This window comes from Mirounga leonina, unplaced genomic scaffold (assembly GCF_011800145.1).
Source record: "Mirounga leonina isolate KUSES-001 unplaced genomic scaffold, KU_Mleo_1.0 Mir_115, whole genome shotgun sequence".
NCBI lineage: Eukaryota > Metazoa > Chordata > Mammalia > Carnivora > Phocidae > Mirounga > Mirounga leonina.
The window spans coordinates 14,057,437-14,071,955 of NW_023270268.1; the positions used below are offsets into that span (position 1 = coordinate 14,057,437).

Below are 14,519 nucleotides of genomic sequence, written 5' to 3' on the forward strand. Positions count from 1 at the left end.
AAAGAAAGAAAGAAAGAAAGAAAGAAAGAAAGAAAGAAAGAAAGAAAACAGGAAAGGAGACCATCATGGCTAGGAATCAAATAAAGGGCATGAAATGTGCCAGAGGAAACTCCAGCTCTTCAAACCATGTGAGAAAAATAAAGGTGAGAAGAGAGAAACAGAACAGTATTCTCATTTTTATATGGAAAACATTGTCTTTGGGGAGAAAACCACGTGAAACAAACATGGTGATCTTAGGCCTCATTAGAAATGCCAACTGTGGGCAAACTTATAATGCTTTCTAGTCTTGGTCTACTAAAGCAAGGATGTCAACAGCAACGTATGGAGAAAAGTTGAAATTTCCAGGCAGACACAAATGTCTCCATGTACCTGAGGGGCTCTCAATAATTTGAATCTTGAGTCCCAAGGTCTTAAAAAAAGGTGCCATCCAAATACTGCAAATTAGAAGTCTGTAAGCCTTCTCTAATGATCCAAATTAAAATTGATTTCTTTCCTAATATAGCTTCTATCTCTTAAGTGATTTATAAAGGATAAACTTGTGTTAAACAGCTTTATGTGTATTATCTCATTAACTTTTCACAATGACCTCAGGAAGTAGCTTATTATTTTCCTACTTTACAGAGAGGAAAGGCAGAAAGAGCCTATCTCCTTGAGAATGCTGATCCACAGCACCACCAAACTTGGAAATATCTGTTGTTCTAGTTACCATTGCTGAGTAAGAAACTATCCCAGGTTTAGTGATAACACCACAACCATTTCCTAGGCTCACGGTTCTGAGGGTCAGGAATTTGGAGCGAATACAGTGGGAACAGTTTGTTTCTATTCACCCATGTCCCAGGCATTAACTGGGGAGACACACATATCTTGAAGTAACTCAAGCAGCTAGAGAGTGGAGTCATCTGGAGGCTTCTTCACTCACAAATCAGGCATGTGGGCTGAGAAGACTCGAAAGCTGGGCTCTGCTGAAACTATTGACCAGAGCACCTGCACGAGGCCTCTCCACTCCACATGGTTGGCTTTCCTCGCCACACATCGGCTGGGTTCAGAAAGGGAGTGTCCTGACAGCAGTCAGAAACTGAGCTTTTCAAGAGAGCCAGAGAGAAGCTACATGACCTTTTCTGACCTTGATCCGGAAGTCATGCAGCATCACTTCCACCAGACAGTATGGGGTTGAAGTGAGTCCCAAAGGCTAGGCAGTCTGAAGAGGAGGGTGGAAGAATGGCAAAGTCACACTGCAGAAAAGCATGGGTCGAATGGGTGGTGTTATTGTGGCCATACTGGCAAATGTAAATGGGCACCTCTACACTTAGACTTTTTATTAAGACGGTTAATATTCATCTATCTTTTTGAAGCCCCTGTTAGTAGTTAGATATTATGTTTTCTGCAGCAAAAGAAACCCAAGTGATAATGTTCCTAACCCCAGCTTCAATAATGGTAATGTTATTATCTGCTTTGTATATTTAGTCTTGTAGGAGAGATTGTGTGTATGTATATGTGTGTGTGTGTGTGGTGGGGTGGAGGGGGGTGATAGCCTTAGAATTGATAGAATCTGAAAGAGATACAGATGTACAGAGACATATAATCTCTCAGCCTTTGGAGAATCTAGGCAAGAACTGGAGCAGCCAGAGTTCTGAGCTGTGAGCAGCTTCTTTCAGTGTGAGCAGTCTCCACGGTACAAAAAAACAAAGTTTGGAAAAAAATTACCATTGTGTAGTGGTCTTCAAACTCTGTTCACATGTTCCTAGAATAATTTTGAAAAATTACATACCCTCTTTCCCATTTCTAGGTTATCTAAAAATTTGGTTATGAGTTCAAATAATTGCAAAGGATGTAAGTTCCAGACCAGGATACACTATTCTTCTGCCTTAGCACACAGATCTATGTACAGCTGGGAAAGCCTGGAAGCCCCATGGTTTATGGTGCCTGATTAATCATTACATGAGGCGTCTCCTTTGTTGGTGCCCCTCTGGGAAGTTTTCACACCCTAAGGCAATAGACCAAAGTAAGATTTATGTGCAAGGAATATGATTTCTTTTGTAAGAGGCTGTGGTAAGGAAACCATATATTTTCTAATCCTGAACATTTTTTTGACAATAAAAAGGGACACTATTAACTACTCTAAGAAATAAACATTAACCAAGAAAACCGGGATATATGGTGACCCTAGCTATTAGAACCCTAGGAAGCAAATCAGTTTACAAAAGAGAATTCCTGGAAGCTGAAGATCTGGTCATTATTTCACTGAAAACTGCCCATTTTCAGTACTCCTTGAAACATTTTCCATAGCCCCAAAAAGTTTGTATAGCTCTATTATTAAGCTAGCGTCCAGCCAACCAGTTGCCAAAGTACTGAAACATCACCATGCGTGTTAGTAAATAGAGTAACAATAATTGGAATAGCCAATCAAAATAATCAATAATCTAAATCCCAGCATTTGTGTTTCACTTCAGAAACCACAAGCAGGCAAACTGTGATTCCAAGGCATCCTTGTGGAATGGATATTGGACACAGAGCTTGGGAATCTGTTACGGGGGACTTGCTATTTATTTCCAAAGTTGGTGAGTAGCATTCAAGCATAAATATCCTTATATAGCAGAAATGAGACTTGCCACTTCTTCAAATATCTTCTTCAAGCTTCCAAAAGAAATGCCTGTCCTTCCCCATGGGGGAGAAGTAGGGTCTGCGTTTAGGAAGCAGATAGTAAGGTGACTGGGTGCCATGGATACACAGTTGTCATGGACATAGACAGCAAATGCCTTCATTGTGGAATAATGTCCCCTCTGATAGGTTTTTGAGACCTTGTTTTATTTGACAGCTTAACTCCTGAAGGAAGGCAGCTGGCCCTGTGCTTTATAAACAAGTTTCCTGAGAGGGAATCTCCCAGAAACCTATTCAAGGATGAACACCGAGAGTCCTCTAGCAAGATGGTGCTGTGTCTCCACCCTGTCTTGCACCAAGCTGCACACTCTTCCTCCTCTACCTGACTGCTCTCTTTTTGAAAGAGAGACAGGGTCTAGAAGCTTCCACTACCTCCAGGCAGCATCAACCTCTGAGCACACTCCTATTACTTTTTTATGCTTTCTCTTCTTTTCTTCAGCTCTTTCTTCTTTGTCTCCATTAGTAACTGGGCTCTCCCTGGTCACTGCCTCGTGGTTGGCACAGTGGTCTCCTAATTAGCCTCAATGGGGCCACAAAAGCATAGTATGCTTCCTCATCAGAGAAAAAGAAAACAATATACATGCTCCTGGCCTCAATAGTGAAGACCAGATCATTGCCATCTACTTTTCATCTTTCCCCACTTCCCCCCCTCCCTCTCTGCATCTCCCTGGTATCACCCAAATGATAACATCATTTCAGGTGAGAAGAAAAAGTACAAGTGAGGAGCAGACGCAGGGAGGGTAAAGAGCTAGTACAAAGGGCAGCCCAATGAATCCCTTTCTTTTATGATTAATGTGATTGCTTAATGGTTATCAATTCATAGGAAGTTGTGGGCGATGTGATGTAATTCCCCACACCAAGTCAGGAAGCAAACAGAATTATCATTTAATAATAATGCTGATGAAAGTATTGAATGGAAGATCAAAACCAGCACACCAGTCAATATAATATTTGGAAATTATTAGAATGATTTTATGAATGAAATGTATTATAAATAATATGCATAGGTAAGAAATTTACATGATATATCATTAACTGCCTTAGACAATAAAAAGAGTATGGTCTATTCAATATTTGACTTCTATTATCAGTTATATGACTGCACTACTTGAATATTTTCAACATTACATTTTACCATTTTATATCCAACGTTAAAGAAACCATCCTAGATGCCTGGACATGGTTTCTTCATTTGCATGGTTTCTTCATTTACTAGTGCAGGGGATTAAACATTAGTAGAGTTTTAATAACCTTGTATTCACATTTTCTTTTAACATATGTATTGCAGTGATTATCAAGGGGATAGTTATCACCTCATTTTAGAAGGAGAAAAACAGTGGGTTTCAGAAAAATCACACGTTAGTGAATGTGAATAATTCTGAATTGCCATAGGGTACCCATTTCAGTCCTCTGTCACTCAAAGAACCCCTCTCACATTATCTCTCTCAGTGAGAAGTCTCATCCATTTCAGGAAGCTCTAAATGATTACCTAATGGCTCAGAAGATAGCCGTTACTCACTGGATATTATGATTGCGGTAGGCTGAATAATAAATAATCCACCCAGATGTCCACAACCTAATCCCAGGAACCTATGAGTGTTCCTTTATATGGCAAAAGGAACTTTGCAGATGTCATCAAGTTAAGGATCTTCAGATGTGGAAATTATCCTGGATTTTGTGGGTGGGCCCTTAAATGTAACCACAAGTGTCCTTATAAGAGAGAGGCAGAGAGAGAGGTGACTACAGAGAAGACAGTGTGAAGCTAGAGCAGAAATAGAGTTGAAGATGCTTTGCTGCTGGCCTTGAAAATGAAAAAAGGGCCCATGAGCCAAAGTATGCAAGGAAAGTAGCTCTAGAAGCTATAAAAGGCAAGAAACAGACTCTCCACTGGACGCTCCTTCGACACCTTGATCTCAGCTCAGTGAAACCCATTTCAGACTTCCAACCTCAAGAACTGCAAAAGAGCAAATGTGTATTGTTTTAAGCTGACAAGTCTGTGGTCATTTGTTATAGCAGCCACAGGAAACTAATACACTGATGTACAACAGAACTCAGAAAATCCTTCCTTGGTCAAGAAGAAGCAGAACTCTTCTGAAATTCTATTAGCTGCTGACTTCAAGTTAACCAACCAGACACTCGTGCGGTATCAGGATTCCTTAGTAGCAAGGGAATGGAAGAGAAGTGGAGCTACGTGAGTCACATCTACTAACTACACAAACATCACATTGGCTGACACACTTTAACCCCAGGAAATCAGCTAGAGACCGGGAAATCTTCAATCAAACCAGTCACTCAGAGCAAAGGGCCAGAATTCACCAGGCAAGCTGAGCATTTATAGCTTCATTAAAGGCTACTAAATTATATGACTCAAGAAAATCACTGGCAATTTATTCGGACAAGAAATGTTTCTGTGGTTTTTACCACAAAACCTCAGTGGATCTTACACTGTATGACTACGGAATCTACTCTCACTTTTTGGAGGCCAAAATATCTTTCTAGTTCTTTGGCTTGCAATATGGACCTAAGTAAAAATTATGAGGTAGTCAGCATTTCTGGATGTTGTCAATATAAGCTGTCAGTGACCCTGTACAGAACCTCTGGTTCATTTTCAGATGATACAACTCCTTTTTCAAGATGGTAGAAGAGCTGGGGCACCTGGGTAGCTCAGTCAGTTAAGCAGCTGCCTTCAGCTCAGTTCATGATCTCAGGGTCCTGGGATCAAGCCCCGCATCAGGCTTCCTGCTCAGCGGGGAGTCTGCTTCTCCCTCTCCCTCTGCCTGCCGCTCCCCTTTCTTGTGCTCTCTGCTCTCTCTCTCGCTGACAAATAAATTAACTAATTAAATCTTAAAAAAAAAGATGGTAGAAGAGCTAAATGGTCCCTGTTCTTGGAGTCAAGAATTTAATGCCATCTGATCAGGCATGGGAAGAAAATCTGAAAGAAAAGTTTAAATACTGGAATAATGGAAGAATGTCAAGTAGGCCTTAACATAGATCCTTAGAGTATCTTCAAATCAGAAGTACAACACGCACAACAAATTTTTTTAAAGAATTTTCTACTTTCCACACTTGACTCACTTTACTCACAGTGGTGTGACAAAAGAAAGTATCAGTTTCTGGATTTTATTTTATTTTTTTTAAGATTTTATATATTTATTTGAGAGAGAGAAAGAGAGAGAGTGAGAGAAAGAGAGAGAGAGCACGAGCTGGGTGAGAGGCTGAGGGAGAAGCAGACTCCCCAATGAGCAGGGAGCCAGACATCTGGCTCAATCCCAGGACTCCAGGATCATGACCTGAGCCGAAGGCAGACACTTAACTGACTGAGCCACCCAGGCGCCCCTCAGTTTCTGGATTTTAAAGCACAGAAACTAGGTAGACATGCTGCAATGATCCCAGTGGTTTCTAAGACGGGGCCACACCTATTCTTCATTCATTAGTCCCCCCAGAACTAAAATGGAGTATTTTATACATACAAGTACTTCTCTGAAGAGTAACATGTACATTTAAATTAAATGATTGCAAGGAGTTCTATCAGGGGTATAATCACTGTCCTCAGCATATAAATAAAGATACGGGACTCAATGGCAAGGAACAATAAACTACAGTGGATGAGAATACTGGTTGGAGGCTAAACAGCCAACGTTTGACTCTCAGGTCTGACTACTAGCTGTGTAACTCTGGGCAAGATTCTCAATTTTTCTGGGCTTCACTTCACTAATCTTTGAAATGATGATAATAGTACTTACTACCTAGGGCTATTTTGAACATATATACCTATGTAATACCTATAAAGGTGCTCAGTGCAGAACTTAGAAAATATTCAGTATTCAATAAATATCAACTACCTTTACATGACCTTGAGGCCAATAAGAATACGATTTGAAGTATTTCATTAAATTATAATTTGTCATAATCTGGCTTGACAAATAATGACTGAAGGGAAAAGATAATGAGACATTTTAAATATGGAACTGGTTACTGAAGGAAATTTTACTGCCAAACACATGCAACTTGTTTTTTATTATGAAAACAAGTTGCATATATTTTGAACATCAAATGGATCAAAGGATATACAAGAAAAAGTTAATCTTCCTCTTACTGCAGAACTTTGCTTGCATTCTACAGAAGTAACCACAGATATATGCATGCACGTGCATGTGCATTTGTGTGTGTGTGTGTGTGTGTAAAATACTATCCTAATTTGACTCCCAGATTTCCTTCTTGTTCCTCCACCAGAACTTTTTCACCCAGTAGCCTGAGTGAATCCTAAAACAATTAAATCATGTCATATAATTTTCCTTGCTTAAAATACTCCAATAGCCCATTGTATTTAAATAAAATAAAAACTCCTTACTCTGGATTACAAAGTGCTACATACTTGGGTCCCAGTCTTTCTTTCTAACCTTATCTCCCTCTGTTTGCTTCCAACTAAGCTCCAGAAACACTGGCTTTCCCTCTGTGTCTATGATGAACATTTGGGCTCATTCCCACCTCACGACCTTCACACTCTCTCCTCTACCTGGAACGCTCTTCATCTTGAACTATACATAGTTATGTCTCTTTTTTATTCAGATCTCAGATAAAACCTGTCCTCCCAATTCAGGACATGGCTGACTCTACAACTCAAGTAGTCACTCGTTATTCTTTATCATTTCAACCTATTTTGAGTCTTTGTGTAACATCTAACACCACTCTATATTTTTATTTGTTTGCTTATTTTTATTTATTCATATGTTTAGTTTAGGTAATTGCTAGCTTCTCTCTTTCTTAGAATGGAAGCTCCATGACAGCAAGACTTGGGCCTGTTCACTCCTGGGCCTCTTTGCCTAGAAGGATGCTGAAAAATAATATGCGTTTAATAATGTTTCATACATTTTTGTTGACAGTTAATGAGGGCTATTTAGGTTCCTTTTCCAAGTAATTTCAAAAATCTGGCTACATTGTCCTAGCACAACCATCTTTGTACATGTCCAATCAAGTGCCAAAAGTTTAATTATTGATTCAAAGGTATATGCAATTTAAATTTTGATTGTTATTTCCAAATCACCTTTTAACAAAGTTATGCCAATTTACATTTTGAGTGGGTTCCTTGAATCTTCTTTTAAGTGACTTTATGACATGATATTTGAGATATGTTCTCTCAATTAAGAAGCTCAGGACACTTTATAATTTTATAACTTTGAAATGCAAACAGGATAGCCCAAGTGCAGATGTCCATAGAGGACCTTTGGAATAGCTAGAGAACCCGCATCTATAGTTATTGACAATTAGACGAGTTACTATGAGAAGCATGCATTACTCCCTTTCAAAAGTCTCTCATTACCCAAGAGTCTTACGTCTGAATTTTTAGCAGTAAACAGAGGTTTACTAATCAACATGCATCATAATCTTTTCCAAGTATACAAGTATAATTTATGATAACAAGAATCTTAGTTTATGAGGATTGGATGGAGACATAGAAAACCATAATGGCAGAAACAGGTCCTTATTCTAAAAGGTTCTCAAATTCTGTGAGTTCATTCCTCCCCACCCAAGGCTTGTTTATCTTACCCTTTGAGTCATCTATACCAACAAGCTCAGATTCTGTGTAGTACTAACTGGAAAATACCCTACTGATGCATGTATATCTGTATGTTCACATTTGTTTAAACTACATCAACAAGGCCATTGAGAGAAGTGGGGACACACATTTATACACATACATTAAACTACATCAACAAGGCCATTGACTCCTCCCTGACATTTTGAAAGACACCCTCTCCCAGTACAAAATCAACCAACTAAAGCCATAAGCAACAGCCAGAAGGGAGCCAGAAAACAAAACCATAGACATACAGACATTCAGCCTCCACACGAACACCATCCCAAAAATTCTGCCGACCTACTTTGCGCAGAAATATCTTTAAATGAAACATCAATTTTCAGCAAAGATCATCCAAACACCTGTCATTTAAGCACATAAGATGTTCTCTATAGCTCATCTCTTATACTCAACTGCAGCATATTCTCTCCTTAGAAGAGTTAGATCATCGGAAAAAATTGCCCAGTTAATTGAGAGATACCAACTCGGGGTTCAGAAGGTACCTGCATCAAGTATCCAATTGACTACATACAGAAAAATGGGGGTACTCACAGCAGGGTGTCCAGTACAGTAGGTGTAGCTGGCGTGGGACTGATAGTGCAAGCTTGCTCTTGGAAAGGAGTATGTAGTCCAGGCTGGTTGGCCGCTGTTCCACTGAGAGCTGAAGCCAGGGCTCATGGTCACTCGTGACTTACTTGTCTGATAGGCTCTCACTGTGGAGCTAGACTATCAAGAAGAAAGAAATGCAATGTAAAGACAGCTCTGCATAAAACCCAAGTCAGCTATATTCAGCAGCAGGCACTCTCTTGTAGGACTGTGCCACAAGTCGCAGCCGGTTAAGGCAAATGGCTGATTCCTTAACAGGACGCATTAAATATTGTTCTGACTGGGATAAAAGTATTTTCTCATTGTGAGAATTTTAACTGGATCACAAAGCACAAAGGCTCATTGAAATGGATCCTACTGAAAAGAATTTTTTTTTTCCCCAGATTCCATGGATCTTACTGAAAAGTTTTTTTTTTTTTTTTTTTTTTTCCAGTTGTGACATGCAACTCCATCCTTCAGAAATGAGATAGGTTTTAGTGGTGACAGCCGTGGTGATACTGTTGATTACATAAATGCTCTTTCAGCACAGCATTTACCTTAGAAATTCACCGTCAGTCTCATCCGAAAGCAGTAAACAAAAATCTTAGTTTACGAGGATTGGACTGAGACACAGATTAGTCCCTGACTCAAATGGTCCTCAAATTCCATGAATCTATTGCTCTCCTATGGAAGGCATCAGCAGAAATCTGGACAAATTCCAACATGTCACCATTCCACTACCTAAAGGCAGCAAAATGATGAAGGATTTGAAATCATCACCTACCCCCAACCCGCCAGACCAATGTAATTAAAAATAGAGAAATAGGAAAATATCTATTAACTTGCCAAATGTTAAATATACGTGGTTGTTCATAATTGTATATAGGGTAAAATGAACTGAAAACAAAACTCACTTGTATCTTCTGTCTTTCTTTGTCCTCAGATGGCCATGGCATATAAGGCATATAATAGTTTCTTTTCAGAGAACACTTTCTATCATCAAATTGCAATAGCTACTTACCCAAGTAGTACAGTAACTTCCACAATAAATTCTATTTATAAATCCATGGGCACATGCCAACTCAATCACTGGGAAAATGTGCTAATCTCATTCATTATATTCAGGAAACCTAGTGGGGAAAAACTTCTATCTGAGATTGTGTTTCCCATTAGGCTGGATTTTGATACCATTAGATACTTAGAGGAATGACTTTTCTGAAGACAAGTTTGGGCATCTTGGAGTAACTGAAAGAAAGCAAGGGCCTCAGCAATTGGAAGGTACTAGGCAGGGCTATTTCTCTCACAATATCCTCAAGATATTTGGAAAGGGAAAAGAAAATTTAAACCAGTGATTCACAGGGAAAAATTTTAAAATATTTAAACCCAAAACTAGAGAACATAGCCTTGTTGAGGTAGACAAGTTTTTTTGACCATCTGTCTCTACTCTCATCCCCACGTTACGTACCCCCATGTGTACGTTAATAGTTCAATGAGATGTGCAGGTACAGCAATGCAAAGGATATCGGAGGACAAACCTGTGTTGGAGAAGCAATAGTGGACTTTTATAAAATTAGGATTTTTGTGGGGCACCTGGGTGGCTCAGTCGGTTAAGCATCTGCCTGTGGCTCAGGTCATGATCCCGGGGTCCTGGGATAGAGCCCCATGTCGGGCTCCCTGCTCAGTGGGGGAGTCGGCTTCTCCCTTTTCCTCTGCCCCTCCCCTGCTCGTGCTTTCTCTCTCTCTCAAATAAGTAAATAAAATCTAAAAAAAATTAGGATATTTGTGCATGGTCCTAAGTATGGAAGCTCTGTATTTATATTTAAAAAACATGTTATATGTATGATATATGCTATCACTTCAAAGACTAAACTAGTCCACCCACAAAACTACCATTGGCCCTGAAAGTATCTTGGTTTTCCACTCTGCATCTATAGTCATTAACATTAATCTCTCTCGCTAGTTCAGTAGATTCTATGGGTAGCTCCTTCAAGACTAAATGTGGTTAGTTCCTTTATCTGTTTTCACATGTAGATCAGCTCCAGGACCTTAAAATTCTTGGAAATTGTGTATTCACAAGTAAGTGTGTAAATACCCTTGTCTCTTGGTTTAATTTACATTTCCACACAGCATCAGTCTCTCCTCAATGATTTTATTCATGGTGGTCTTCCTCCTGCAAATTCTTTTCAGTCCCTCCTTTACAAAACTCACATTTAAGTTACACTTCATACTTGGTCCCATTCCCCATTGCCTCTAGCTTACTGCCCTTGCCTTCCTACTCTCACACAGCCCTCCCAGTGTGGCTCAAGCACTTCAGCAATATGATTGCATTGTTTTGTATTGTAAGGGCTATATGTAAATTTCAGCTCCCCAACCTGGCTGAGAGTCTAATGAGGTCAAGACCGAGTATTGCGTTTTTTGCAGCTCAAGGAGTCTTTATCTTTGTTGCCCTTGGAAGGCTCTGAAAATGTTTATCTCCTTATCACTGCAATCATCTTTCCCTCTGACTCCTTGACCCTTCGGACTGTACCTTCCTGTCTCACCTGCTTCCTTATCTTTCTATTTGCTCTCCTCAAATGAGGTCTTTTGCCAGGCTTAATTTTCAGTTCTGTGCTATTCATTCTCTTAACTTTCCTCTTTCGTGATCTTATTCACGGTCACAGCTTTAAGTATTACTTCTAAGAAGATGACTCTCCGATGTAATTTAATAGTATGTACTCTTTCCTAAATTCCAGTCCCAAATCTTAAAATATCTGCTGGATATGGATGTATAACTATCAATCACCACAAATGGAACCAAAGTTTAACTTACTGTGTATAAAATTAAGTGAGTGTAATGTTTTACTGTAAAATTTCAACTCCCCACAATTTATTTCTGTTAATATTATGGCATTATTTTGAAACCAACTGCTTTGACCCTTTAGAATGCTTGTGACTCATTTATTTGTCCTCCAACCTGTTATCTGGTGCCACCAAATTCTACTGACTCTCTTCAGTAGGTCTTGAACTGATGCTGTCCTTTCTATTCCCATTACGAGTACCCAGTTCTAGGATTTTACCAGTTTATATCCAAGTCACTAAAACTACATCAACAACCTTCTACCTTAAGCCTTAATTCACCCTCCACAATGAGATTAGATTAGTTTTCCTAGAAACCTGCTTTTATGGTGTTACTCCCTGATGAAAAGTGTCCAGTGGTTCTCCATTCCCTCTGAGACAAAATCCAAAATTCCTAGTCTCATTGAACATTCTTTCTAATTTTACCTTAACCAATAACACAAGGCTTATTTTTTATTCCTTTCTATATCATCTCAAGCTCCAGAGAAATTGTTACTCTGAACAAGATTTGTGTCTGTCACACCTTTCTACTTCCTAGAATGTCCTCCCCTGCTCTCAGTTCAGTTGACCCTACCAGACTCTACCTTTTCTGGAAAACCTATTTCAACCCTCAGCCACCAACCCAAAGGGACTTTTGCTTCTACTAGGCACTGACATTACAGATTTTCTGCCATGTTCGTTTGGCTCTTTCATTTGTGTGGTACCCAGAAAATCAATATAATGACTTGTTCAGTAGAACTCATCAAATCCCCTAATTAGTCTGCCACACAACAATCCATATGTCTCAACATACATCTTTGGGAATAGGTGTCTCAGTTGTGTTTCTTCAGAAAGAGATCACAATGTAAGAACTTGAGTATAAGTAGTTCATTTTGGTAGTGATTCTAGAGAAAATCAGTAGGAGATTAGGAAATGTGACAAAGAAAGGATGAGACAATCCATCTGCATCACAGAATAAGTTATTACTATGGAGAACCACTTCCACTGAGAGACTCTGGGAGACAGTGTAGAACATGTTTCCAAGTTACCTTATCGGAAGTGCAAGGAAACTGGGGTATTTAACTTGATTCCCATTCATCATTGGCTGAGGGCTGCTCCTGGGAGCATTATTCCCTGGCACAGGCATAAGCTGGCCTACCCCACACATAGTCCAAAAGAAAGTTCTCATGTAGAGAGTCCCATGAGATTGTTAAAATGCTCTGAGAAAGTAAGTGCCAAGAAAGTATGGGCAGAGCATCGATAGCATCAATGTTAGGTGGATGATTCCCTGAACTTTTTTTTTTTTAAGATTTTATTTATTTATTTGAGAGAGAGTGAGAGAGTGAGAACACAAACAGGTGGAGGGGCAGAGGCAGAGGGAGAGGGACAAGCAGCCTCCCCGCTGAGCAGGGAGACTGATGTTGGGCTCGATCCCAGGACCCCAGGATGATGACCTGACCTTAACTGACTGAGCCACCCAGGCACCCTTCCTGAAATTCTTTATATCTGTCATAGAACCCCAGACACCTGAATTTTCCTTTGGCATGATTAAGAGCAAGGGCTCAAAAATATTTGTCAAATTGCCTTGACTACACTACGATTAAGGACCTGAAAGGACAATGCACAAAAGAAAATATTGGAATGGCCAGTAAGCACAGTGAAGAGGTGCTCAAAACCAGTAGTCATCAGGAAAATATAAAATAAAGCTACAATAAGATACCAGTTTATATCCAGGCAAGTGGCTAAAACTAAAACCATTGACAACTTAAATGTTGGTGAGGTTATTGAGGACCTAGAACCCTCATACATTGTCAGGGTAAAACAGTATGGCCGCTGCTTGGTTGTTTCTTATCAAATTAAGCCTATTTCTACTTATGATCCTGCAATTCTATCCCTATTTACCCAGAAGAAAATAGATTTACACAAAAATATTGTATAAGAATGTGCATAGCCGCCTTATTCATAATAGTCCCAACCTAGAACTTATTCAAATATCTATCAAGAAGTTGGGGTGCCTGGGTGGCTCAGTCAGTTAAGCGTCTGCCTCCAGCTCAGGTCATGATCTCAGGGTCCTGGGATCGAGCCCCATGTTGGGCTTCCTGCTCAGTGGGGAGTCTGCTTCTCCCTCTCCCTCTGCACCCTCCCTCTCTCTCAAATGAATAAATAAAATCTTAAAAAAAAAATGTCTATCAAGAGGAGAATGGTTAAAAAAAAAGTGCATTCAGGGGGGCGGAGCAAGATGGCGGAGGAGTAGGAGACCTGGATTTTGTCTCCTCTCAGGAATTCAGCTGGATAGGGATCAAACCATTCTGAACACCTACAAACCCAACAGGAGAGCGAAGAAAAGAAGAGCAACAACTCTCTCATCAGAAAAGCGACCACTTTCTGGAAGGTAGGACGTGCGGAGAAGTGAATCCGAGGCGATATTCGGGAGGCTAGACGGCGGGGGAGGGGCCTCCGTCGGCCGCTTCTGGCAAGTGATAGAACCACGGAGCACAAAATCGGAACTTTTAGAAGTCCGCTCCGCTGAGGGACGTCACTCTGGTGGCTAAGCGGGGGGTGGAACCCTCCGGGACAGTGTGGTCTCAGGACCCTCGGGGTCACAGAAAGACCGGGGGTGCCTGAGTGTGGCAGAGCTCCCAGGGATCGGAACGGGGAAGCCGACTGCAGAAGCGGAGCCCAGGCGCGGGCTCTCAGCTCGGGGTGGCCCTAAACCGTGATCCGCGGCCCAGTCGGGCCCCTGCTCCTCCAGCAGGGACCCAACAAGCGGCAGATCCAGGGAGACTCACCTTCCTCCCCTGGGAGGAGCCGCGCGGGAGGGCACCGCAGGGATCTGCTGGGTTTGGAGACTCCACCCGGGGTCGGGTGCCAGAGATAGAGGCGC

At 40.7% G+C, this 14,519-nt stretch overlaps 1 protein-coding gene across 1 annotated transcript in view; it reads right to left on the minus strand.

The window, feature by feature from the left end:
• The window catches only part of LOC118002762 (circumsporozoite protein-like), a 583,926-nt gene that overhangs the window by 48,270 nt on the left and 521,137 nt on the right, over positions 1–14,519 (minus strand). Inside the window, exon 4 of the mRNA XM_034993410.1 lies at positions 8,789–8,962. Coding sequence (XP_034849301.1) covers positions 8,789–8,962 — 174 coding nt within the window. The remainder of the gene's footprint in view (positions 1–8,788; positions 8,963–14,519) is intronic.